The following is a 24,420-nucleotide window of genomic DNA, read 5'->3' as shown; positions in this document are numbered from 1 at the left end:
AAAGACAGAGAAGCGGGAATAACAGCAACAAACATTTTAAAAGAAAGAGGAATAGACAGACTCTGTTGAACTCATAAAATGCACAAACATACGTTCAACATGTGTCTATCTCATGGACAGGTCTTGCAGTTTTTTTTTGCATCCAACCAAACAGATTGGAGTTGAATTAAAACAGAGAGATGGATTGACATTTTAATAAATGAAATAAAAAAGTATAGGAATAAAATGTAAAACGCAAATGTATAATTTGTATGGTTTAGAGTAATGGTGGATTTTTATAATTGCCTATAATCTATTTGTATACTTTTATTAATTTATCTATTTATTTATTTTTTGTTTGTTTGTTGTATTGTTTATCTGTTAGAACTCATATTGTATTGCTACCAACAGCAAGTGACAGAATTTCTTTCTTTCATTCCAATTACAGCAAATAACTCCAGCAAGTCCTGCAGGAATTATAAAATCCTGCAGGATTTGTCACTTGCTTGGATCCATTGTAAAACCTGTAAGAAATTCCTGCACATATCGTCAATGTGTCCTACAGGATTTTATCATTCCTGCAGGACAGCAGCTATCCTGCAGGGAAAAAAAGATCATTCAGCATTCCTGTAAAAAGTACTGCATGATTCTAAATCCTGTAGGAACTGCCTGCACATACTGTATTGTCATTTTGTCCTGCAGGATTTCATAATTCCTACAGGAGACCAGCAGGTTCCTGCAGAAAAAAAATGAAAATCCTGCAGGATTCCTGTAGGCTATTTTTGGAAGGGCAGGACAATCAACAGCTGATCATTTACTGAAAGAAGATCTAAAACTTATGATTAAAAGAGTTTTATCTGAAAATGAAGGAAGAGCACTAATAACATGAGGCATTGATAATCACTGGCAAAAACATCTGAAACTCTTTATAAATATTGAATTAAAGTTAAAACAATGACCAGTAAAAACAGGACAGAAGTCAGATTAATAATATTATAACTTAAGGACACATAAGACTCAATAATACATTCATTATGAGTAAAATGAATACAGATAAATGTTAAATGTTACATACACAAAGAAATATACAGCACGAACTAATAAACTGAAACTGAAAAAAAAACATGGAAAGAATAAACTTAATAAATGTATCCTCAAATTATGGAGGAACTGAAATACCTTAGGTATTTTAGTAGTCGATCATGCTCAAGCGGAGGCAGTGAAAGCAGTGCTTTTATTTTCAGGGAAATCCACTTGAGCTCCATGAAGGACTGATGTTACTCTCTCCAGTACAGCAGGTGGCGGTGTGCAACTTTACTCTGCTCTGACTCAACACACAGTCAGAAGAAGAGGTGTGTGGTGTCTTCACTTTCTTCTCCTCATCCAGTGTTTATACTGCTTTTGGTAAAGTTGTTTCAATCCCCTAAGAACTGTGCCCCTGAGACACTTTAGATGAAATCAGAGAACTCCCTCGTCTGTCATAGACAGCAACAGTTCAGAGATGCTCAAAGTCCAGAAAAGGAACCAAAAACATTGTCAAAACAGTTCATGTGACTTTAGTGGTTCAATTGTAATCGAGTTCCAAGAACATTTTGTGTGCAAGAAAGTGTTGAAAAAAGCGGCCAAAGTAGGAACTGTTGAACCATATAGTGGCTGTATTTTGCCCCTGTATTCTCTTCATTTCCATTCAGCAGAAGAAACTCAAACAGGTTTGGAACATGTAGAGGATGAGGAAATGACAGAATTGTCATTTTTATGTGAACTACCCCTTTACTGCTTCTGTAAGTAAAGGTAAATTAAATATTATTACTGATGATATTGCTAAAGAACGGCAGGAAACTTGGAACACAGATAATAAGAGACGACAATTCATATGAAAAAAAAGAATCCCTATATAAGCCTATGAAGTTGTAGAAATAGAAAAGAAGAGGTCATAATTATGAAGATGAGATTTGGACTCAGATATTAATAGGAAGTAATGTGTTGTAGACATGCAAGTCATGAACTGGACTAAAAAAGTTTCTCAAGATTGTCTTAAAATGTTTAGATTAAAGGTTTGAGAGAGAGAGAGACAGAGAGAGACAGAGAGAGCAGATGTAGTGTAAAGTGAAAAACATGGGAGAAATGTATCAATAAGTCATGACTGCAACAGTAAGTGGCAAAAAAGCTAAACAAAAAGACTTTTATTTTGGCGTGGTGTGTGACGGGGAGATGGCGGCATCAAGTGGAGGAGGAGCAGTACAGGCGGTTGGCAACGACTGGATTGAGAATGGTCAGGAGTGGGGAGACGGAAATGACGGATCAGGAAGTGAAGTAGAGGAAATGGAGGGTAGCGAGAGTGGCGAACCATGGACAAACTATAGAGGTAAAAAGCGGAAAAAGAAAAACAAACCAGATAGTGACGAAGAGATGAGATCCAATGTTGCGGGAAAAAACAGAGAGTATAAAGTGTTTGTTAGACTTATACAGGAAGGGGCTACATTTGAGGACTGGAGTCCTATACAACTGACGAAAGCTCTGTATAAAGAGATTGGGGAGGTAAGATCTGCTAAAAAATTGAGGAATGGATGCTTATTAGTTTCATGTAAAGATGAGGTTCAACAAAAGAAAGCTACTAAAGTAAATAAAATAAATGGCAAAAAAGTGAAATGTTCAGAGGTCTTTGACAGAAAACTTATAAGAGGTGTAATCACGGGCATACCGATCAGTGAGTCAATAAACAATGTGATTGAAGGAATAACGAATGTTAAAGTAAAAGAAGCTAAGCGCTTGAAAACAAGATGGAACGGAGCCCTAACTGACAGTCTTTCGATAATGCTAACATTTGATGAAACAAAACTTCCTAACAAAGTCTTCATAGGATACATGAGTTATGAAGTCAGAATGTACATACCGCCACCTGTTAGATGCTACAAATGTCAACGGTTTGGTCACATTGCAGCGGTCTGTAAGGGAAAAATGAGATGTAGTAAATGTAGTGGAGAGCATGACTATGGACAATGTGATAAGGAAGCCAAACTTAAATGTTGCAACTGTGGTGGAGAACATAGTTCAGCATACCGTGGGTGTGAGGTAAATAAAAGAATGCAAGAGGTACAAAGAATAAAGTCACTCAAGGAATATCTTATGCAGAGGCAACAAAGAAAGTTAGGCCTACAAGGGAACAGACAGTACAGATACCAACAATGAGAGAAGAAAGCAAAGACGTGATCGAGTGTAAGAAGTGTGATAAAATAAAGGAAGAAACACTGATTGTGGATAAAAATGACTTTTATGGCAGAGGTGATCAACTGTTCAGCACAGACAACAAGCCGCACGGAAAGGATTAAAATAATAGTTAAGGCAGCGGAGAAATACTTGGGCATTAAAGGAATCTCTTGGGAAACAGTGAGAAACACATTAAATGAAGAAGTTCAGCAACAACAATCATAAGCATGGGGTGGAACTGCATAATGGTAATAATTATACTGCAGTGGAACGCGAGGAGTTGAATTTCTAATGGTCAGGAATTTAAGAAATATATAGATAATTTAAATGAAAAACCCGATATAGTGTGTGTGCAAGAGTCATGGTCAATATCAGGACTGGATTTTAATATTAAAGGGTACAATGCAGTAGGAATAGACTGGAAAGTAGGTAAAGGTTGGGGAATTATTACATTTATACAAAAAGGTATCCAATATAGAGAAGTAAAGAGAGGGAATGAATTAGAATATATTATTGAAGAGATATGGTCAAGTGAAGGTAATGTAAAAATAATATTTTTTTATAACCCATGTAGAATGTTAGATAGGGAACAGTTGGAAGAGGTATGGGAGGATATTAATGGAAAAACAATCTGGTGTGGAGATTTTAATGGCCACAGTACATTATGGGGAAACAGAAATGAAAATAATAGGAAAGTAATTGAAGAATTCATAGAAGAAGCAGAGCTAGTTTGCATTAATGACGGGACAGGAACTAGATTGGGTATAGCAAGAGGTACAGAATCAGCAATAGACATTACAATAGTTACAAAAGATATTGCAGATAGATGTGAATGGGAAGTATTAAGAGGTAGTACAGTTGGGAGTGATCATTACCCAATCAAAACTCTTTAGAATGTGTAAAAGAAATTGAAGTGAGAGAGGAGAAGTGGATTTTAGAAAGAGCAGATTGGGATAAATTCAGGGAACTCAATGAAGATTGTTTGCAAAAGATTGAGGATAATTTATATATTGAAAGTATGTGTGTAAGAGTTAGTGGTGGAATAATTGAAGCAGCAAACATGGCAATACCTAAATCTAAACCTAAAATAATTAATCAAATTGTTCCATGGTGGACAAAGGAGTGTAAGAAAGATATAAAGGAGAGAAATAAAGCATTTAAAAAAATGAAAAAAAAACACACAACTTTCAAAACCTTATTGAATACAAAAAATCACAGGCAATAGTTAAAAAAATCTAAGAAAGAATATTGGAGACAATTTTGTGAGTCTATTGGCAGAACAACATCAGCAGAGAGAGTATGGGGAATGATTAAAAAAAAATGAAAGGAAATGGAAAAGAATATGGATATCCAATGCTGATGGATAGGCAGAGGGTTAGTATTAATAATAAAGAGAAAGCAGAAGTCATAACAAGGACTATAGTTATAGTAAATAGCACAGACAATTTAAGCCAAGAGGAGAAAAGAGGTAAGGAGGAAACTTGTGGATGATATCAGTTTGATTTAGGGAAAGATGAAGAGGACCAGGTTCTAAATATAAATTTCTCAGGGACTGAGCTTAGTAGGGCATTAAAGAAATTAGGGAAAACATCTCCAGGAAGAGATGAAATTTGTTATACTATGTTAGAAAATCTAACTGATAAAGGAAAGGAGGTGCTGTTAAGGTTATATAACAAAATATGGGAAGTAGGGGTTATTCCAATGGAATGGAAGAAGGCAGTTATCATTCCCATTAAAAAGCCTGGGAAAGATCCCAAACAACCAACCAGTTATAGACCGATAGCCTTGACATCGCATATGGAATACTAGGGAACTACCAAAGTGGATTTAGGAAAGGTAGAGGGACAATGGATCCAATTTTAAGGCTGGAAGATGATATTAAAAAAGCACAAGTAAACAGGGAATCAGTCATAGCCGTATTTTTAGACATAGAGAAAGCTTATGACATGTTGTGGATAGATGGAGTGTTAATTAAACTTGACCAGTTAGGAGCTAAGGGACGTATACTGAGATGGGTTAAAGAATTCCTTTCAGAAAGATCTATAATAGTAAAAATAAATGGTACATTTAGTGGATGTTACAGTGTCGAAAATGGTACACCACAAGGAAGCATCATTAGCCCTTTTTTGTTTTCTATAATGTTTGATGGGATCTTTAAAGAGATAGAAAATAATACAGGAGATGATGGTGCGATTTGGAAAAGAGGGAGAAACATAACATTTATAATGAAGAAAATGCAACAGATATTAAATACAGTGCAGGATTGGACAGTTAAGTGGGGATTAAGAATATCTCAAGAAAAACAAAAGAAATGCTATTTACCAAAAAGACAACAAGAGGGGAATTAAACTTGAGATTGGGGGTAAAGAGTTGGAGAATGTTGAATCTTTTAAATATCTGGGACTGTGGTTTGATAGGAGACTCACATGTTAGGACACATATTAGGAAAATGATTGACAAATGTAAGAGAGTGTTAAATGTGATGAGGTGCCTATGTGGTGTAGACTGGGGTACTAGTAGAATGGCATTAAAAACAATTTATACAGGGTTGATAAGATCAGTGTGTAGGGACTTAACGATGCAGACACCGATTACTGAGTCGACACCTGTGATCAGAATCACCTTGATCGAGAGCCATTTTGGTCTCTGACCAAAATCAGAAGGTCAGGCCACATTTGTTGCAGTACAGAGCAGGAAGAGGATGCCTTTAGGCTATCGGCCTCATGACTGGTTTATCATCAGTTAAGTGTCATAGGACCTACTATCCTGATGAAGTTAACTCAAGACGAATGGGTAACTGATCACGAGAACATTTTTCTTAACAAAGAGCTTATGTTCGACCTAAGGAAATGGGGTTTTCAACCGCCATGCAAGACAGAGAATTGACTGACTTTGGTCCAAAACAGAATCAAAATCCTCTCTGAATTTTATAAACTATCACCAAATGTTAAAGTTCATTAGATCATCCTCAAAACAATGATAGCAGACTTTTAATGATTGTCATTTTATTGCTTATGTATAACACCTGAATCCTGTCTACATTAACAATGTATTAATCATGTGTAACCATTATGCTTTGATTTATCACAAATATGCCATTATGTATATGTTATGTGAGATGAATGATTGAAACCTTTTCCCTTTCTTTCGTTTCTTTTAATTATAGATATGTAAAATGTATTATGTTCCTACTTTATATGTATGCTTAATACTATATGTCTAAGCACCATGGGTCATGAGTGAGTCACGCCAAAGCTGCATGTGCTAACATGGGACTGGCACGCAGATCCACGGACAATGCCTTATAGATCCAGCTCTATTAGGGGACAGAAACGTTAAAACTCATCACCCCAAAACTCTCTAAGCAGAGTCGAGCAGCAGCTGTTGAGATGCTCCGCTTCCAGGAGAACTCTCCTCCAGGTCCAGTCCAGTCGGACTTGGACATTAAGATGGGATGAGACCAACCTCAAACTCCCCATCTTCCGTTCACTCTTCTCTCTTTTCTTTCCGTCAAGAGTCTAGTTAAGTTAAGTTGCGTTGCGAAACCAGTCAGCATGACAACAGTGTTGCCTTCTCCAACTTGAACTACCAGACTTCACTTCATCAGCAGCCTCAGATACGTTACTTCGACGGCAAACCAACCATCAGTGAACTCACGTGGGAATCCAACTCCACAGAAGGATTTCACCACAACACTAAGGAACGCAAGTACATCTCCAGATCTATTGCTAAACTGGTGTATGACCTGCTAATCATGTTAAATGATAGATAACCCTGTCTGAGAAACAGTAAAGGTTGAATTGATTATTTGGTTCACTTTGGTTAGGTTTTACATCTTTTACATCACATCTCTCCTAAACTCTTCTTTTCCTTCTAGTCCTTGTCTGCAACCGGTTATGAATGCATGTGTGTATGTGTGTAATAAATTGTCTTTTGTATTGAAAGTGGCCTGTGTATACTTATGAATCTATTGCCTTATACCTAGATCTTGTTATCCTGCTTTAATATTAAAGTGTTTTTACTTTATTTGGAATAGCAATATTCGTTTTTGAGTCAACAGCCCTGTCTGTTCAAATGAGCGCTGGATGAGTCGTTTGTTTAGTTCAAGAAAGTTGATTCTTTTGAAGCCGCTTTAAATTCTGTTATATTCCCTTTGAGTTAATTTAAAGTTAACGCACTACATAATTGTGTATTACGTGTGCGAGGCCCTAGAAGTGATTGACTATGGTTGGATGGTGTATGGATCAGCGGCTAATACAACATTAAAACAGTTAGATAAAATCCAAAATCAAGCACTAAGAGTATGATGTGGAGCCAAGAAAACCACACCGGTAGCAGCATTACAAGTTGAGATGGGAGAGATGCCTTTACACCTTAAAAGAGATCAACTGGCACTAGTATTCTAGGCAAACTTGAAAGGTCATAATGACAATCACATAACACAAACAGTTCTGATGCAGTGCCAAGAACGAGAGAAACAGAATGTTAAAGGTTATGGATGGATATTACGAAGTAAAATAAATGATATGGAAATAGACACACTAACAATTTCGCCCACTATAGTATTTCCAGTAGTTCCCATATGGCCGCTTGGTGATTTGGAAGTTGATTTGGAAATAATGAAAGAAAAACAAGAAAGTGAGATTGACAGCAAACGAGAAGAAAATTATATAAATGAAAAATACAATGAAACAACTGAAATATACACAGATGCATCAAGAATTGGACAAAGAGTAGGAGTGTCATACAGTATTCCAACGTTAAAGATTGAAACTGCAAAAGTAATAATTTAGCAGTGTATACAGCAGAATTGGTAGCGATATGGTTGGCTCTAAAGTGGGTTGAGGATAATAAACCAATTAAAGTTGTCATTGCATCTGATTTAAGTTCAGCACTTATGAGTATAAAAAATTTAGTATCAGAGTCATGGCAGGCCATCATTTATGAAATAGTGCAGATGGAAAATAATCTCAAAATCAGGAGTTATCATATCATTGTTGTGGGTACCAGCACAAATAGGGGTCAGTGTGAATGAGATGGCAGACAAGTTGGCAAAACAAGCAGCACATCAAACTACGATAGACATTAACATCAAATACAGCAAGTCAGAAATCAAAAGTATTGTTAAAACTAAAGTATTGGGGAAAATGGTAACATATATGGAATAATGGAGTACAGGACGTCAATATTACACCATACAGAACAAAGTAGGAAGAGGTAGGGAAACAAGGAAAAGCAAACAGGAAGAAGACAAGTTCACAAGAATGAGATTTAATCACACAGCACTTAATAGTACATTACACATGATCAATAAACATGCAGATGGGATGTGTGAATGTAATAACAAACAGGAGACTGTAAAACATGTATTAATGCACTGCACAACATATCACACAGAAAGAAATAGATTATTCACACAGTTACAGGAAAAACAAGTGGAACCTAACATAGAGAATATCTTAAAATTGAGCACGGATGATGTGTGTTTTAGATAAGATTATAACATTTTGAAAGACACAAGGTTAAGTAATATAATTTAGTATATAGCAGAATAGTTATCTATGGTAGCTGTAATATGCAGAAGGAAGGGAATGTATGTATATGTGTATAATATATATATATATATATATATATATATATTTTTTTTTTTTTATATGTGTGCATATATATATATATATATATATATATATATATATATATATATATATATATATATATATATATATATATATATATATATATATATATATAAATTGTAGTGCTTTGTTTCATTATAAGAAATACATGGGTTAGTTAACTCCTGAATCACACTCCATCCAGATGGTAGCGGTAGTGCTCCAAAAGCTAGTTGCCAACCGCCAAAAAAAACACAAGAAGAGGAAGAAGTGGCAAAAAAGGTTAAAAAAAAAAAAAAAAAAGACTTTTATTTTGGCGTGGCGTGTGACGTCATAAGCCTGCGCCGCTCCCGCGTTGTGATTCAACTGGAGAAAGGTTTGTTTTGAAGTGTTTACACATATAAAGCGATTTATTAAAGTTTCATTTTTTTTAATTCAGTGGTAAATAATGTACCTGCTGTTGACAATATTATTTTAACCCTTTAAACAACAAAGTACTCTTTTACTCACAGTAATGAGGACTATTGTTTGAGTAAAGATAGGATAAACTTTTTGTCCCAGAGAGGGAATTTGTCTTGTGCAAAAAAAAGAGCTACAACATTTCTGTAAGCAGACAATAAAGTAAATAAAACAAACTAAACAATAAAGAAACAACATACCTAAAAATTACAGAGATGTGTGTAATAAGTGTTTTAATGAAGGTTTAATTTATTAAATAGCATAATGTCTATGTTAAACAGCATAAAGTAAACATCACTATATAAAAGAAATGGAGTACTAATTTTAATCAGCTCATTTATGGCTATTGTTTCTTACTCAGACTTACCTGATTTCTTTTTGTCAATTACTCTCATATAAAGAAACTGTTGAAGCAAGTGTTGAAGAGAAGTTATTTTGTTTCTGTTCATTGTTTTATTCATTTTAAACAGGATAAAGTGCCCAAACACAGAGAAAAACTCCTGCTGAAGCGACTGATCTCCACACTGTTATAAAGATGGCGTTTATTAAAGTGGAGAGTGAAGACCTGAAGATTGAAGAAACATTCACAGTCAAACAGGAAGATCTGCAGGAACAAACAGAAGAAACATTCAGAGTCAAACAGGAAGATCTGCAGGAACAAACAGGTTGATTTTCATTCTCAAAGACCAACTCAGTCATTTGATCCTCATTCAGACATATTTTAATAATAAGAATACTAAATTAAATCCATCTTGCAGCCCTGAGTGTGCTGCCTAGTTCTCCTAAATGCACATAAGCACTCATGAGCCATGTTTCCATCCAAAAAGGCGAATGAACTTTATGCGCAAAACTGGATTATCGCATAAAAGACGGGCAAATAAAGCAGCGTTTCCATTCAAAGAGTCAAAGTAAACGAAATCGTCACTTCCTGATTAACTGGCGCCAAATATCAACAGTAAAAATGGAATTTGCTGCGATAACAGAAGCTGCCTCACTCTTTTCTTCATCTAATGAAGGACTTGCGCCTCAGAAGGCAATCCTGACACGCAGTGAAGAGCGGTGGCGTTTGAAGGTGTCAGACGCTCTTGATTCTGGAGGTCATTAATAATATACTTACACTGATAACACTAATACTTACAATGACATTATAATAATTGTAACACTATGACTTACAATTAAAATGAATTTTTACAATGACCAAAACAACAGTTCAGCGGATTCTACAGTGTGCTCAGCCTGCTGATGTGTCCATTTACACACATTTTTATCATCACATGATCTCTTATAACAAAATCACATGACCTTTTTAATGCGCATACTGAAATTTGTTCGGTAAAAGTGTTTCCATCGTGATTCATGCACATCTTTTCTTATCTAATAAAAAGTTTATCCTACTCAGTTATGCGCATCCGTTTTTTATGTGCATTTTAAAAATTTATGCACAGCATGACGTTTCCATCAACCGTTTTTTTATGTGCATATGCAAAATAGGTGGATGGAAACAGCCATTGAAAGACAGGAATGAGTTTCTTTTGTTACTTGTTCTCATGTCTTTTGTCTTTCTATTATGTATTTATTAGTCTTCCATTTTCTCTACCTTCTTAAGGTTATTGCTTTTCTTGTTCTCCTACTGTTTGTAAAGCGTCTTTGAGCACTGGCGCTATATAAAATAAACAAAAACAATAAATTAAAAAAGTTTAACTGAGCTGACGATATTTGACCTACAGTATTCTCATAGAAGACATCTGCTATTACAGTGATAGTGTTGGCTTAGTACTTTCCATTTGCATATGTCACGTTGATCACAATTCCCTTTTTTATCAACTTCTTTTTGAGTTTAAACTTGTTTCTAGTAGTTGTTACTAGTTCTCACAGATAGTATCTGAGTTAGAATTACATAATTATCATATTAACTAATAAGAGGGCTATTGTGTTTAAACAGGGTTTCAGTGGGGTCTTAAAATGTCTTAAATTCCAAAATCTAAATGTTAGGCCTCAAAGTCTTAAATTTACTGAAATATTGTGTTGTAGGTCTTAAATCTTTTTTTAAACAAGTCTTCATTTTCCTTTGTTCATGTTTTGCCACCCAATCTGGCCAAAACCCATACAATAACCAACAATCCATCTAAAAAAAACTTTCAACTTTTTATTCCAAAAGGTCATTTTAACTCTATTTATCATAATGGTTTAATTATTTTCCTTACAATAACGTTTGGTTTAAACGTGCTCCATGTATTTACTGCTGAGGACATCGACTTGGACAGATTGTTGTGTATAGATTTAGTTTATTATAGTTTTAAAACTTTTAAAACATTTGTTCATTTTTATTATTTTTTAAAAGAAAGTTTAGTTTGGAAAAAAGTGTGTGGATACAAGTAGAGCTTGCTTATATTTACACAATATTTAAGATCTTTTGCTAAGAAATATCTAAAAACAATAAATTAATTAAGTAAAAAATAAATATATATATATATATATATATATATATATATATATATATATATATATATATATATATATATATTTTTTTTTTTTTTTTTTAAGTCATTTATTATTGTGTTATTAAATGTATTAAATTATATTATTTTTTGATAGGGCAATTAAAAATCTTTTCCATCTGGGCCATTTGAAAAATTCCTTAGCCTTTAGCCCTTTATGAGTCTAACATTTCAGTCATAATGGTCTTAAAAATGTCTATAAAAGTCTTAAATTTATCTTGGTGAAACCTACAGAAACTCTGGTTTACAGTATGAAATGGACACAAAAATAATTGTTATAAAACATTGTACAGTATTCTAAACTATATGGTGTTGCTGTGGGACGACGTGAGACAAAATAACAAATTATAGTGGAACAATAACGTTTAGCATTGAACTGACTACAACTGGCCAACAAACTAGTCTAAAAATGACTTTTGCTGCTTAAGAAATAGATTACAGTATGCTGATGATATGCAAACATATGAGTGTAAAGTTCGTCAGTATTGACCATATTCTTCACGTACCAGCAGGTGCCGCCATTGGAATCTTTTTGCTTTAGACTTTTTTCAAGGAATGAATTTTTAGATCCTAAAAACAGTGTTATGCTGCTTAGGCGTGGGACGATAACCGTTTTCAAGGTATCCCGCGGTTTGAGAAAAAACTCGAGGTTTTAAAACCGCCAATATTTTCTGCTGTATATGTAAGGTTTTTTTTACATTTTGTTTTACATTTTTCAGGACAACAGTATCTCCAGCAGAAAAGATATCCAAAGATGCCGTTTTAAATTGTAAAGAAATCTGTTTTTGAAACAAATGAAGACAGCAGAAGTCAATGATGCATTTGAATTATTCAGCCTGACATGTTTACTGCTCCAACATACTTAAAAAATTTCTCAAATGAAAATATATTGTGTTTAAAGGGGGGGGGGGAGTGTTTGTTTTTTACCCAGACATTTAAAAGAATATATTTTAGAGCAGTAATCACAGTACTGTGAAACCATGATATTTTTATGCAAGGTTATCATACCGTAAGGATCTTATATTGGCCCATGCCTAAAGCTGCTTGATGTTGCAAAGTCATAATTTCTAATTGTATTATTTTTCTTTGTATGTGTAGTCATGAAGAGACTTGTTTAAGTAGCCTGTTTCTGAAAGAGAGGTAACTTTAACTCGGAGTCAGTCACCGTGGTCACTTACTCTGTGAAACTAACCTGGTCATTAGCAGGTTTTATTCTCTAAACTCTGAGTTTCGGTCGGTTTCCCCCCCTTTTTTTTAAAGATGAAGCGGTAATTCTCGCTTAGCCTTTAATTTCTAGCCACCTATTTTTATATGCATTTTGGATAGGCTATGAGCATAAAAAATTGGTTGATGGAAACGTCATGATGCACATAACTTTTGAAATATAGGCATAAAAACATGTTTTCTTTTTATTCGATAAGAGAAGATAAACTTACGTAAACTACGCAACCACTTTTACTGAACAAATTCCAGTATGTGTGTTAAAAAAGGTTTGTTATAAGAGATCATATGATGATGAAAATGTGTGTGAATGCACAAACCAGCAGGCTGAGCATACTGTAAACCATCTGAAATGTTGTTTTGGTCATTCTAAAACGTCTGAACCGTTTCAGTATTAATGTTAATATAATATTAATTACCTCCAGAGTGTCTGTTCTCTGCGTCTCAGGGCTTCAAACGTCACCACGTGTTCATTGTGTGTCGACATTGTCCTCTGAGGTGAAAGTCATTTATTAAACAAAGAAAAGATTCATGTAGCTTCTTCTAATCAGGAAGTGACGATTTTGTTCTCATTGATTCATTGGATGGAAACGCTGCTTTATTTGCACATCTTTTATGTGATATTCCAGTTTTGCACAATAAAAAAGACTTAGCTTACTGTGTTCCACAATAAAGGAAATGTTTAAAACCACATGACGGAGAGTAAATGGTATTGGTAAATGGTCATTTTAATATTTGGGTAAAAACATCCATTTCTTGCTTGTCACTTTGAGCCTTCATACTAAAGTTAACTTTTTTTTTTTTTTTTTAGACCTGATGGTACTGAAAGAAGAGACTCATCAACAGAATGAAATAGAAGAGAAACAGCAGAAACCCCAAAAAATAATGACTGATGAAAAACCCACACTGACTAAAAAGACTTCATCACACGGAAGACCTCGGAAATCCAAATCTGGGTGTAATTTTAGCTGTAAACAGTGTAGAAAGAGTTTCAGTCAAAAGTCAAACCTTGATGTTCACATGAAAGTTCACACTAGGAAGAAACCTTGCACTTGCAAACAGTGTGGAAAAAGCTTCAATAGTACAGGACACTTAACCGTGCACATGAGAATTCACACTGGGGAGAGGCCGTACATGTGCCAACAGTGTGGAAAAAGCTTCTATCATGCTGGAAACTTGGCAGAGCACATGAGAATTCATACCGGAGAGAAGCCTTACTCTTGCACTCAGTGTGGAAAGAGTTTTAAGCAAAATGGCACCTTTAAAGTCCACATGAGAATTCACACTAGGGAGCAACGTTACAGCTGCGAACAGTGTGGAAAGAGTTTTGGTCAAATACAAGACTTTAAAACCCACATGAGAATTCACACCGGAGAGAAGCCTTTCAGCTGTAAACAGTGTGGAAAGAGTTTCAGAAAAAAGCCAAACCTTAATGTTCACATGAGAGTTCACACTAGGGAGAAACCTTACACCTGCAAACAGTGTGGAAAGAGTTTTAGTCGAAAACACAGCTTTAAAGCCCACATGAGAATTCACACAGGAGAGAGGCCGTTTACATGCCAACAGTGTGGAAAAAGCTTCTGTCATTCAGGAAACTTTGCAGAGCACATGAAAATTCACACTGGAGAAAGGCCGTACACATGCCAACAGTGTGGAAAAAGCTTCTATAATCCAAGAAGCCTTTCACTGCATATGAGAATTCACACTGGAGAGAAGCCTTTTAGCTGTAAACATTGTAGAAAGAGTTTCAGTCTAAAGCAGAACCTGAATGTTCACATGAGAGTTCACACTAGGGAGAAACCTTACACCTGTGAACAGTGTGGAAAGAGTTTTGGTAAAAAACAAGACCTTGAGGTCCACATGAGGATCCACACTGGAGAGAAACCTTACACATGCACACAGTGTGGTAAAAGTTTCACATATAAAAACACACTCAAACACCACATGATAAGTCACACCGGAGAGAAGCCGTTTGTATGTGCTCAGTGTGGAAAGAGCTTCACAACCAAAACTAACCTTAAGAACCACATGGATGGTCACACTGGAACCATAGTGTTCACATGTGATCAGTGTGGAAAGAGTCTCACACGCAAAGACTACATTAGGCAACACATGAGGACTCACTCAGGAGAGTGTTTTAGATGCAGTGAGTGTGGAAAGGGCTTTAACCATAAAAGAAGCCTCAGCACTCACATGAAGATTCACAATGGAGAGCAGAGTCCTCAAAAATGAGTCCTTGTCCACACAAACACGGGTATATTCAAAACGGCAGCTTTTTCATGTAATTTGGCTGTTCATTCACGTGAAGTTTATTTATAAACTATTTTTGTTTTCCCAAGATTTCCATGTTTCCTCCAACAGTCCAAAAACACACAACCTAAGTAAACTGAACATTCTAAATTGGCACCATTGAGCTCTTAGTAAGCCATATATCTCCTTTAGCCATTCCTATAATTGTAATTAGAACAGAAACAAGTCAGGAGAGTTCATCGAGATCTACCTGAGCTCAAATTCCCCTCTCACCCTGTTTACGGGAGGGAGCCCAGGGCTCTAGGATCTTATGATCTTTTAAACCACACTAAACTGAGCTAAATTGAACTGAACTTAAACACTGAAAACTGAACTGACACTGTTCCTATTCACTGTGACCTTTTATGTGAAGCTGCTTTGACACAATCTACATTGTAAAAGTGCTATACAAATAAAGGTGAATTGAATTGAATTGAATTGAATTATGAGCTTAGGGCTCTCTCCCGGGACAGCATGCCAAACAAGTGTGAACTCTTGAAAACATATCGAGTTACTGATAATGAAACCCTTTGAACACCTGAAGATGTAAACTCAATAGCTGAAGAGGGGTGAAGATTTTGACAACTGTGTTGTAGTGTAGATCAGGGATCACGGCCCAGTACCAGGTTGTGAGAGTTGCTACTGGGCTATGAAGGATAGCATTTTTTATTGTTAGGCTTTATTAACATTTACTAATAAATACAGACATAAAGGGGTTTCTTTTTCTGAGGAGTTAAATGCCATATGTGCATAAGAGAAGAGTTGTTGGGCTGCTCTCAGCAACCTGCCTGTTATCGAGCATGGGTGTATGTAAAATGCAGAGTGAAATGTGAAATGTATGAACTGTGTGTTCGTGCTCTGAAACATTTGCCTAGTCGACGGTCAAGGCCAACTGTCAAGAAAAGATACCAGAAAGATGAACATTTGGTTGCTGAATGGTCCAACTGCCAAGAAGACATCATGAGTCAATAAAGTTGAGATTAGATAGTGTGTGAAAGACATTATAAAACATGAAGGAGAGCCCAAAGGAGACCAGAGCTGAATTGAAATTACATCTCTCCTGCGCAGAACTGTTACTCTCTAACTTCTTGCATTCAAAATAAAACTTCTTAATTTTCAACTCAGGTCTCCGTCAATTTTTGAACATGCAATGGACCATTTGAGTCCTACAATTGGTGACCCGACGACGTGATTGACTGGAGACTGTCAAATAGATGGACGTTTATTTCTGATGCCAAATCCAGAGGCGCTTCTCTAAAGAAAGGTAAGCAGAAACCTTTTTCTAAAATTCTGCTATTGAATATTCTAAATAAGTGGCTTTTGGCATCGGTAAATACGATTGTTCATTTCTTTGATACATTTTGAATTGAATGCAGGACGTTACAGACTGCATAAATTAAAACTTAACTAAAATAGTGTTGAATAAAAGAGAAGAGAAGATTGAATTGTGATAAGTTGTGATAGAGAAAGTTAGGGTGAATCATTAGGATTTACGGTGAAGTCCTGTTCCCTAAATAGGCAGTTAGGGTGAATCACTAGGATTTAAAGAGAAGTCCTGTTCCCTAAATAGGCAAATAAATTGGAAAATGTTTGTCTTGACGAAGTCACTCATATTTCCAATTATCAGGGTAAATACATCGGTATTTAAAGACCTTTCCCTGAGAAGGCAAAACCCCTGAAGATCCCTCTTATTCTGACGAGAATTTGACATTTTCAGGTAAATTATCAGGGTAAATACATCGGTATTTAACAGGGTAAAAGTACATCGGTACTTAAGAATACATCGGTATTTAGAAGTCCCTTTTCCCTGAGAGAGGCAGACCCTTGAAGATCCCTCTTATATCGACGAGGATCTGAAATCAAGTAAATTTCTCAAGGACAGCAGGTTTAGTGAATTGAGAAATGGTGAGTGTAGGGATAGGGATAAAAAAATAAAATTAAAATTAAAAATTAAAAAAATAAATAAATAAAAAATGGAAGGAGAATTTGATAGAGAGTGCAAGGAATATGATTGTCCTCCATTAAGACAACAATGGGATAAAATGGTAGATATCTTATTGGCACAAACTGATCAAAAAAGATAGGAAAAATGGATAAAAGAACTGGGAGAATTTACGCGTGAAATTATTGAACATTATGGTACTGATTGTATGGACAAAAAGGGATCTCTGTTTCAGAAAGTGGGAATAAAAGAGAAAAGAGCACAGGAAGCTGTTTTAAGACACCGAAAGGAGGAAGTAGGGCTGTTGAACAAGCAAGCCAATGAAAAGAAAGAAAAAGAGGGAAATAGTGAGTTGGACGAACATAGTAAGGGACAAAGTGAAGTAGATGAAGAGAGCGACAGAGGAAGTGGGACAGATGAGGAAGAGACAGAAGGACAGTGTAAAGAAGATGAAAGACAACAAAGTGTATCAGAGCGAACATTGGGATGGTAAAAAAGGAGCAGCATACATAAATAGATGCTGTCAAAGACTGAGAAGAAGCATGTGATGAAAACCCAATGTCTAACCCTGTTACTAATAGAATTTTCAGGGCAGCACTGTTACAAGGAGCTCCAGCTGGTGTGACCCAGGCCATGGAACAGTCTCATGAGGTACCAGGCAGTGATGATGGAAAAGGTATGTAGACAAAGCAGTAGAGAAAGGGGACAGAGAAGGAAGTGAGTTGTTAAAGAAAAGAAAAAAGAGAATTTTGAAACTATAGCTTGAGAAAGGGAAGTTAGCTAAAAACAGACGCCTCAGCAACAGATTGACAGTTGCTAGAGAGGGCCTGATGGTCCCCCACTTCCTGAAGCAGACAACCCAATCACACTACTTACGTAAGTGATGGAACATTAAAGGCAGGCTTTGCTGTGGTTAAATTACAGAATGATCAATTAGTCACCATAAAATCTGAACCCCTAATTGGCAAACAATCTGCACAAATAGCAGAACTATTGGCCCTAATCAATGCATTGAGACACTCAAAAGGACAGGCTGTCCACATCTACTCTGATTCTGCATATGCAGTGTCCACAGCCCACGTGGAGCTGCCTGTGTGGATCAGATGTGGATTAACAACTTCTTCTGGCCGGCCTATTACTCATGAGAAAGAAGCAAGAGAGCTCTCTGAAGCCATAATGTTGCCAAACAAAGTGGCTATTATTAAGTGCACTGGTCATTCTCAAGGAACTGACCTAATATCAAGAGGTAATGATGCAGCAGACTTGGCGGCAAAACATGCCTCAGACTACGTAAAAGATCAGTTTGTGGTGACTTCTGAGCCAGACGTGACATCCCTCCTACCAGAATTCTCAAGAGAATTCTTATCTGAGCAGCAAGACATGACTGCTCCTGAAGAAAAGTCTGTGTGGAAAAATAAAGGGGCAATCAGACACGAGGATGGGCTTTGGACAGCACCTGATGGTAGAGCTTTGCTCCCAGCGTCACTAGTCCCAAGGGTGTTGAAAGAAGCCCACACACATGCACATTGTAGTGATAAGCAAATGTCACGAGCATTGCAATCATGGTGGCATCCTTTTATGCCACACCTAATTTCTAGGTACATAACGACATGTGACATCTGTCAGATGCACAATGTCAAACCAACTATGAAACCATCTCAGGGATCGTTCCCATTGGCAAATGGCCCTGGAGATGAAGTTATAATTGATTTCACTGACATGATTGAAAGGGTAAATGGTAAACAATACTTGCTTGTTATGATTGATGCATATACAAGATGGCCAGAGGCCTTCCTGGTGGGCATGGAAGACAGCACTGCTGTCATTAAATGTCTGATAAACCATTACATCCCACGTCATGGTTTTCCAAGCCGGGTCAGATCTGACAACGGCTCACACTTCAAAAATGAACATCTGGCTGATGTTGAAAAGGCATTGGGTTTAGTACACCATTTCGGGGCAGTCTATCACCCACAGTCACAAGGTAAAGTTGAGCGGTTGAATCTAACATTGAAAAACAAATTGGCTAAAATCTGTGCACAGACTAAATTGACATGGTTGGCTGCTCTTCCACTGTCTCTCATGTCAGTAAGGAGCTCTGTGAGTAGGGCAACAGGATACACGCCTTTTGAACTGTTGACTGGTCGCCAATTTCCTGGCCAACTGACCCCACTACAATTGGAACCAGTACAACCGTTATCACACAAAATTTACTATGACAAATTGACTGCTCTAATTGAATCTTTTGACAAAATGTTACCAACTGATTTTAGGGGACACGAATATCCAGCACCCCTACCTGACCGAACTTGGGACTGAGTGATATTGAGAATCTACAGGCGTAAATGGAAAGAGCCTCGCTGGTCTGCTCAAATTAAGTAATGTCCAGCGGACCCACAATCCAGATAATTAAACGACACCAGAGTGGACCTTGCTTCGCAGGTCCAAGAGAGGGAGTATACCACAGGAGATGCAGGAGGGACTGAGGGTACCAGAAAAGGAGGTGACACACAAACACATGCACACGGGAAACATTTTCATCCATCACAAAGTAACCTTCCACAAAACTGGGGATTTATTCACAGCCCTAAAGGAGAAGCTGTAGCCCATTGTGTCAGTGCAGACTGTGTATTTGGAGCGGGCATAGCGAAAAATTCAGAGAAAGATATGGGGTTGACAAGGTAAAGGCCCAGAGAAAAACGAAAGGTGACTGTGTTATAACTCACGAGGCAGACAGAATAGTTTTCCACCTGATCACAAAAACACTTGCTAGAGACCTACCCACATATGAGGACTTTGAGAGCAGTCTAATCTGCATGAGAACGTGGTGTGACAAATTACACATCACCAGATTATCCATAGGGGTGTGGTTTGGACAATTTGGAATTCTATAGAGTTCTCCACATTATTGAAAAGACGTTTAAAGGCCAGAATATAACTATTTCAGTTTATACGTTAGAATAAGTTTACTGTGCTTGCTATTTTTATTGTAGCTTTGATATTGATTATATATTACTTGCTGTTAAAACAATAACACTGTGAAAAATAATATAAAGGGAGGACCAGAATTGAATAATAAGAAAAACCAGCATCAATAAAACATGAGGGTCAAGTTGTGGGAAAACTGGAAAATATTGGGGATAGTGGGGATATTAACAATGATAATATTGGGGACAATTCTAGGAGTGGGAAAAAGTCAGAACAGGAATGAAACCTCAACTGTAAAACCAACCAGAGTAAAAAGATCCCTAGGGGAAGAAAACAGGTGTTCCAAGTATTATGGAGGGCTGTCCATAGAATATGTAAAGGGAGAGACAACATCTTACACATTTGATCTATGTCAGGTAATTGACTGTGGGGGACACAATAGTTCGTGGCGAGGATATGACGTATATGTTTGTTTTGATCAGACTATGAATGCATGGTGTAACACGATGGGTAAAGCAGATCATAGGTGGTGTAGAGGGTGGGATCAAGTAGTGGGGTACACAGGGAAATGGACACCAAACCCAACATGGTTAGGGAATTTTAAAAACGAGTGGAGAAAACTGAAAATACAAAGGGATTATAGTCCTACCCAGAACCCTATAACTATGTCCATAAGGGAGTGGACAGGATACCCCCTAGATGAGACCCATTATGTTGGGAAAAACAATCCGCCTAAGTTGCTCCATATACTATTAGGAGTTGAGATATCAGGAACTGACCCCCTGGGAATCATAGAAGTTGAGTTTTTAGATAAGGTCAATGTAATAGATAGAAACAAGACAACAACTATAGGACCCCAATCAGAGATCGAAATTAGAGGTGGAAGGGTTGTGATAGAAATGGATTATACCAAATTAACCCCAGAGGATATACTAGAGAAAGCATATTAACCCTTTGTGGTGCACACAGATTATCAAAAATGCAGGGGATATAATAGGTCCTTGGGCGCGGGGAGGACTATATTATTATTGTGAAGGGAAAAGATTGTTTGTAAGAATAAAAGGGAAAACTACAGAAGGTATATGTGCAATGGTCAGGTTAGCTGCACTAGTCACAATGATTGGACATAAACACCAAATTACAGCCACGAGACGAAGGAGAAGCTTTGATCTAACAACTAATTGTCGAACCCATATAGACTAAATAGGGATCCTTAGAGGAGTCCCTGATGAACACGAACTAGTAGACCAAATTGCTGCCGGGTTCTAGAATATCCCAATAATTTCAGCCCTATTCCCTGTCACCCCAAGTAAAAGGTAGATAGAATAAATTATGTGCACTACAATGTGATGAGATTGGCAAATCTGACACAAGATGCCGTAGAAGGATTATCAGAACAATTGGCCCCAACCTCATTAATGGCAATACAAAATAGAATAGCACTAGCATGCTATTGGCAGAAAAGGGGTGCCATGTTCCAAGATTTTTGCTGCACTTTTATTACCAATAATACCGCCCAGACGGATCAGTAACGAGAGCTTTAGAAGGATTAAAAACCCTTTCCAAAACAATGGCAGAACACTCTGGTGTAAATAACCCATTTGATGATTGGCTGACCGGTGTGTTTGGAAAATATAAAACCATGTTTACATCAATTTTGATCTCTATAGCTACATTTGTGGCCATAATAGTGACCTGTGGATGCTGTTGCATCCCGTGTATCAGAACATTGTGTAACAGGGTGATAATAGCAGCAATTGAAAAGAAAGATGGAGCTCCACCCCCTTACACAATGCCTTTGCTGGTATCTCCTGGAAATAATGATGAGGAGGAAGAGGAGGAGGAATATGACTTATAAATGTTGTTTTTTCCCAGTAACTGTGCTTCTTTGCAGATGCTGATTCATCACAAGTTATGTGTTTTTTAGATATTGATGTTTGAGAAATTTGCTGTTTGAAAATGTGTTAAGATTTAAATTTTGATTACTGAAATGTTTGTAGTCTAGATAATTTCAGTGTGATTGACTCAGCTGACATGTTGTGGTTGCCCAAACGTCAAATAGGGGACCGACTGGGTGACTTTCCCCACAGGGGTTTTCGGCCCAGTCCAGCCTGAGCACACTGGTTTATAGGGAATTTATAGGGACCATCATCGTTTGACTGTTATGATTGTGTTTATTGCTTTTATTTTTCTAAATGGTCTGATATGATGTGTCAGGTGAACATGTGGTGGCTGCCCATAAGTCAACTAGGGGGCCGCTTGGGTGTGTTTCCTCACCAAGGTTTTCGACCCAAGCTCATCTGGACATATTGGACCAAGTATTCTGAGATTTTTAAAGTGTTTATTAAAGTGATGTGGCCTCTTTTCAGAGGCCAAGAGAGGGATTGAAGGATAGCATTTTTTATTGTTAGGCTTTGTTAACATTTGCTAATAAATACAGACATAAAGGGTTTCTTTTTTGAGGAATTAACTGCTACAGTATATTATTGCTGAAGGTTGCTGAGAACAGTACATTCTGTTATTGGGTATGGGTGTATAAAAGTGCAGATAGTTTTGAGGATGACAGAATGTATGAGCTGTGTGTTTGTGCTCTGAAACATCTGCAAGGTCAACTGTCAAGAGAAGATACACAGATACCAGAAAGAGGAACGTCTGGTTGCTGAATGGTCAAACTGTCAAACTGGCTTGGGATTAGATAATGTGCGAAAGACAGTATAAAAGCATGAAGGAGAGCCTAAAAAAATCAGAGCTGAACTGAGGTTACATCTCTCCTGCGCAGAACTTGTACTCTCTAACTTCTTGCATTCAAAATAAAACTTCTTAATTTTCAACTCAGATCTCCGTCAATTTTTGAGCATGCAATGGACTATTTGAGTCCTACAATTTACACTTGAATGTTTATTTATTTTATTGTTAGTGATGCATTTTATATTCTGTAAATTTCCTGTTTTTCAAACCACTGATTTTGTGCTATACAGATTTAGGCCCAACTGCAATTCAATTTTTGCATTATTATTATTATTATTATTATTATTATTATTCTATTTTGTTGAAAAAATGTTTTATGCTTGTTTGTTGTAAAAAAACAAAAATTAATACTGCAAAAAAAAATAATAATTAAATGTGTGCATCTCCTGACTCGCATGAGCAGCTATGTTGCTATTGCAGTTGGTGTATTTGGGAATTTTTTTGTATCTCTTGGTTTCTCTGTGGTCCTGAAAAATCTGTTTAAAGAGCTGTCTAGCTCTTCACCTCAGCCATGTGCCTTCAAGATGAAGAGAATTGGGACAGCCCTAACCCTTCATGTGAAACACAAAACAAGGGGTAGAGGGCTAAGGGGTAAAATTGGGATTGGGCCTAAGTATTACTTACTTACAAACTGAAAAGAAGCACAAGAGAGATAGACACATGAACAAAGACTTACATAATATTGATCCTCAAAAAAAAAACAGAGACAGATTAATAAAACAAATATACTAAGAGTGTCATCATACCTGATGTCTTTTTTATTTTAACAAGCTGGAAAGTCAGCCAGTCCTCCATTGGATTTATTTATTTTTTATATGCTGACTTCACCTGGGCTTTTGGCCATCTCACAAATTTATCTGCTTCCTCTATCCAGTTTCTTGGGATCACACCTTCAAAATGTTTGTCATCCTCGATCCAAACTGCCCTTGCAAAAACCATGTCTGCAGCTACAAATAGTCAACTTGAACAAATAAATAAATAATTCTGAACAAATAATAATAATTCTGCTTGAACCTCAGTCTCTGGTGTGAGAAACAGCAATTCTGCCACAAAGAAATAGTGAGAAGTTGGATACAATCATAATGCGAACATGTTAATCAGTGATGGAAATAACGGAGCTATAAATAAATGGAGTTACTAACGGCTTTACTTTTTTTAAGTAATAAGCATTTCATTTGAATTACTGTTTACCCCTTTATAACGCCGTTACCGTTACTGGCAATAAAATATTTGCATTACTATAATTGAGTCTTTGCACTGTGTAGTTAAATTTTTTGCGAGGTGTGCGCATCAGCTTCGCCGTCAGCCATGATGAGGGGAATGCAACCGCACGAAGGCTAAGCTGGACCATATGCATGCGCTTGACGCAAAAGTATAAATCAGCCTTAATTCAAATCTATTGAAGCATCTCACGTCGTCACATGCTGCCACAAAATTAGTGGCTACGCAGGTGATGACGTGAGCTCTGCTACCAAAGGAGGAGATGAAGCCACAACGTCAAACAGAATTAAACAAAATAATATCTAGATGTATA

The 24,420-nt window shown here is 36.8% G+C and overlaps 1 protein-coding gene and 1 pseudogene across 1 annotated transcript; one reads left to right on the top strand and one right to left on the bottom strand.

Moving 5' to 3' along the window:
* Positions 1–24,420, bottom strand: part of LOC130222380 (gastrula zinc finger protein XlCGF49.1-like) — a 78,647-nt pseudogene that overhangs the window by 35,269 nt on the left and 18,958 nt on the right.
* LOC130222324 (gastrula zinc finger protein XlCGF57.1-like) lies at positions 9,735–16,343 on the top strand. Its single transcript, XM_056454906.1, has 2 exons — positions 9,735–9,925; positions 13,791–16,343. Exons 1-2 carry the CDS (start codon positions 9,796–9,798, stop codon positions 15,209–15,211), a joined length of 1,551 nt encoding a protein of 516 aa, XP_056310881.1. The 5' UTR covers positions 9,735–9,795; the 3' UTR covers positions 15,212–16,343.

Source organism: Danio aesculapii, chromosome 4 (assembly GCF_903798145.1).
Source record: "Danio aesculapii chromosome 4, fDanAes4.1, whole genome shotgun sequence".
In the NCBI taxonomy this organism is placed as follows: Eukaryota; Metazoa; Chordata; class Actinopteri; order Cypriniformes; family Danionidae; genus Danio; species Danio aesculapii.
The sequence above is the reverse complement of the archived record's forward strand: the minus strand, read 5'-3'. Positions and strand labels throughout refer to the sequence as shown.

Excerpts from the sequence above, each read along its gene's own strand:
- LOC130222324 (XM_056454906.1), top strand. The coding sequence starts at position 9,796 with ATGGCGTTTATTAAAGTGGAGAGTGAAGACCTGAAGATTGAAGAAACA. Across the intron at positions 9,926-13,790 it reads AGATCTGCAGGAACAAACAG|ACCTGATGGTACTGAAAGAA; the intron begins GTTGATTTTCAT and ends TTTTTTTTTTAG.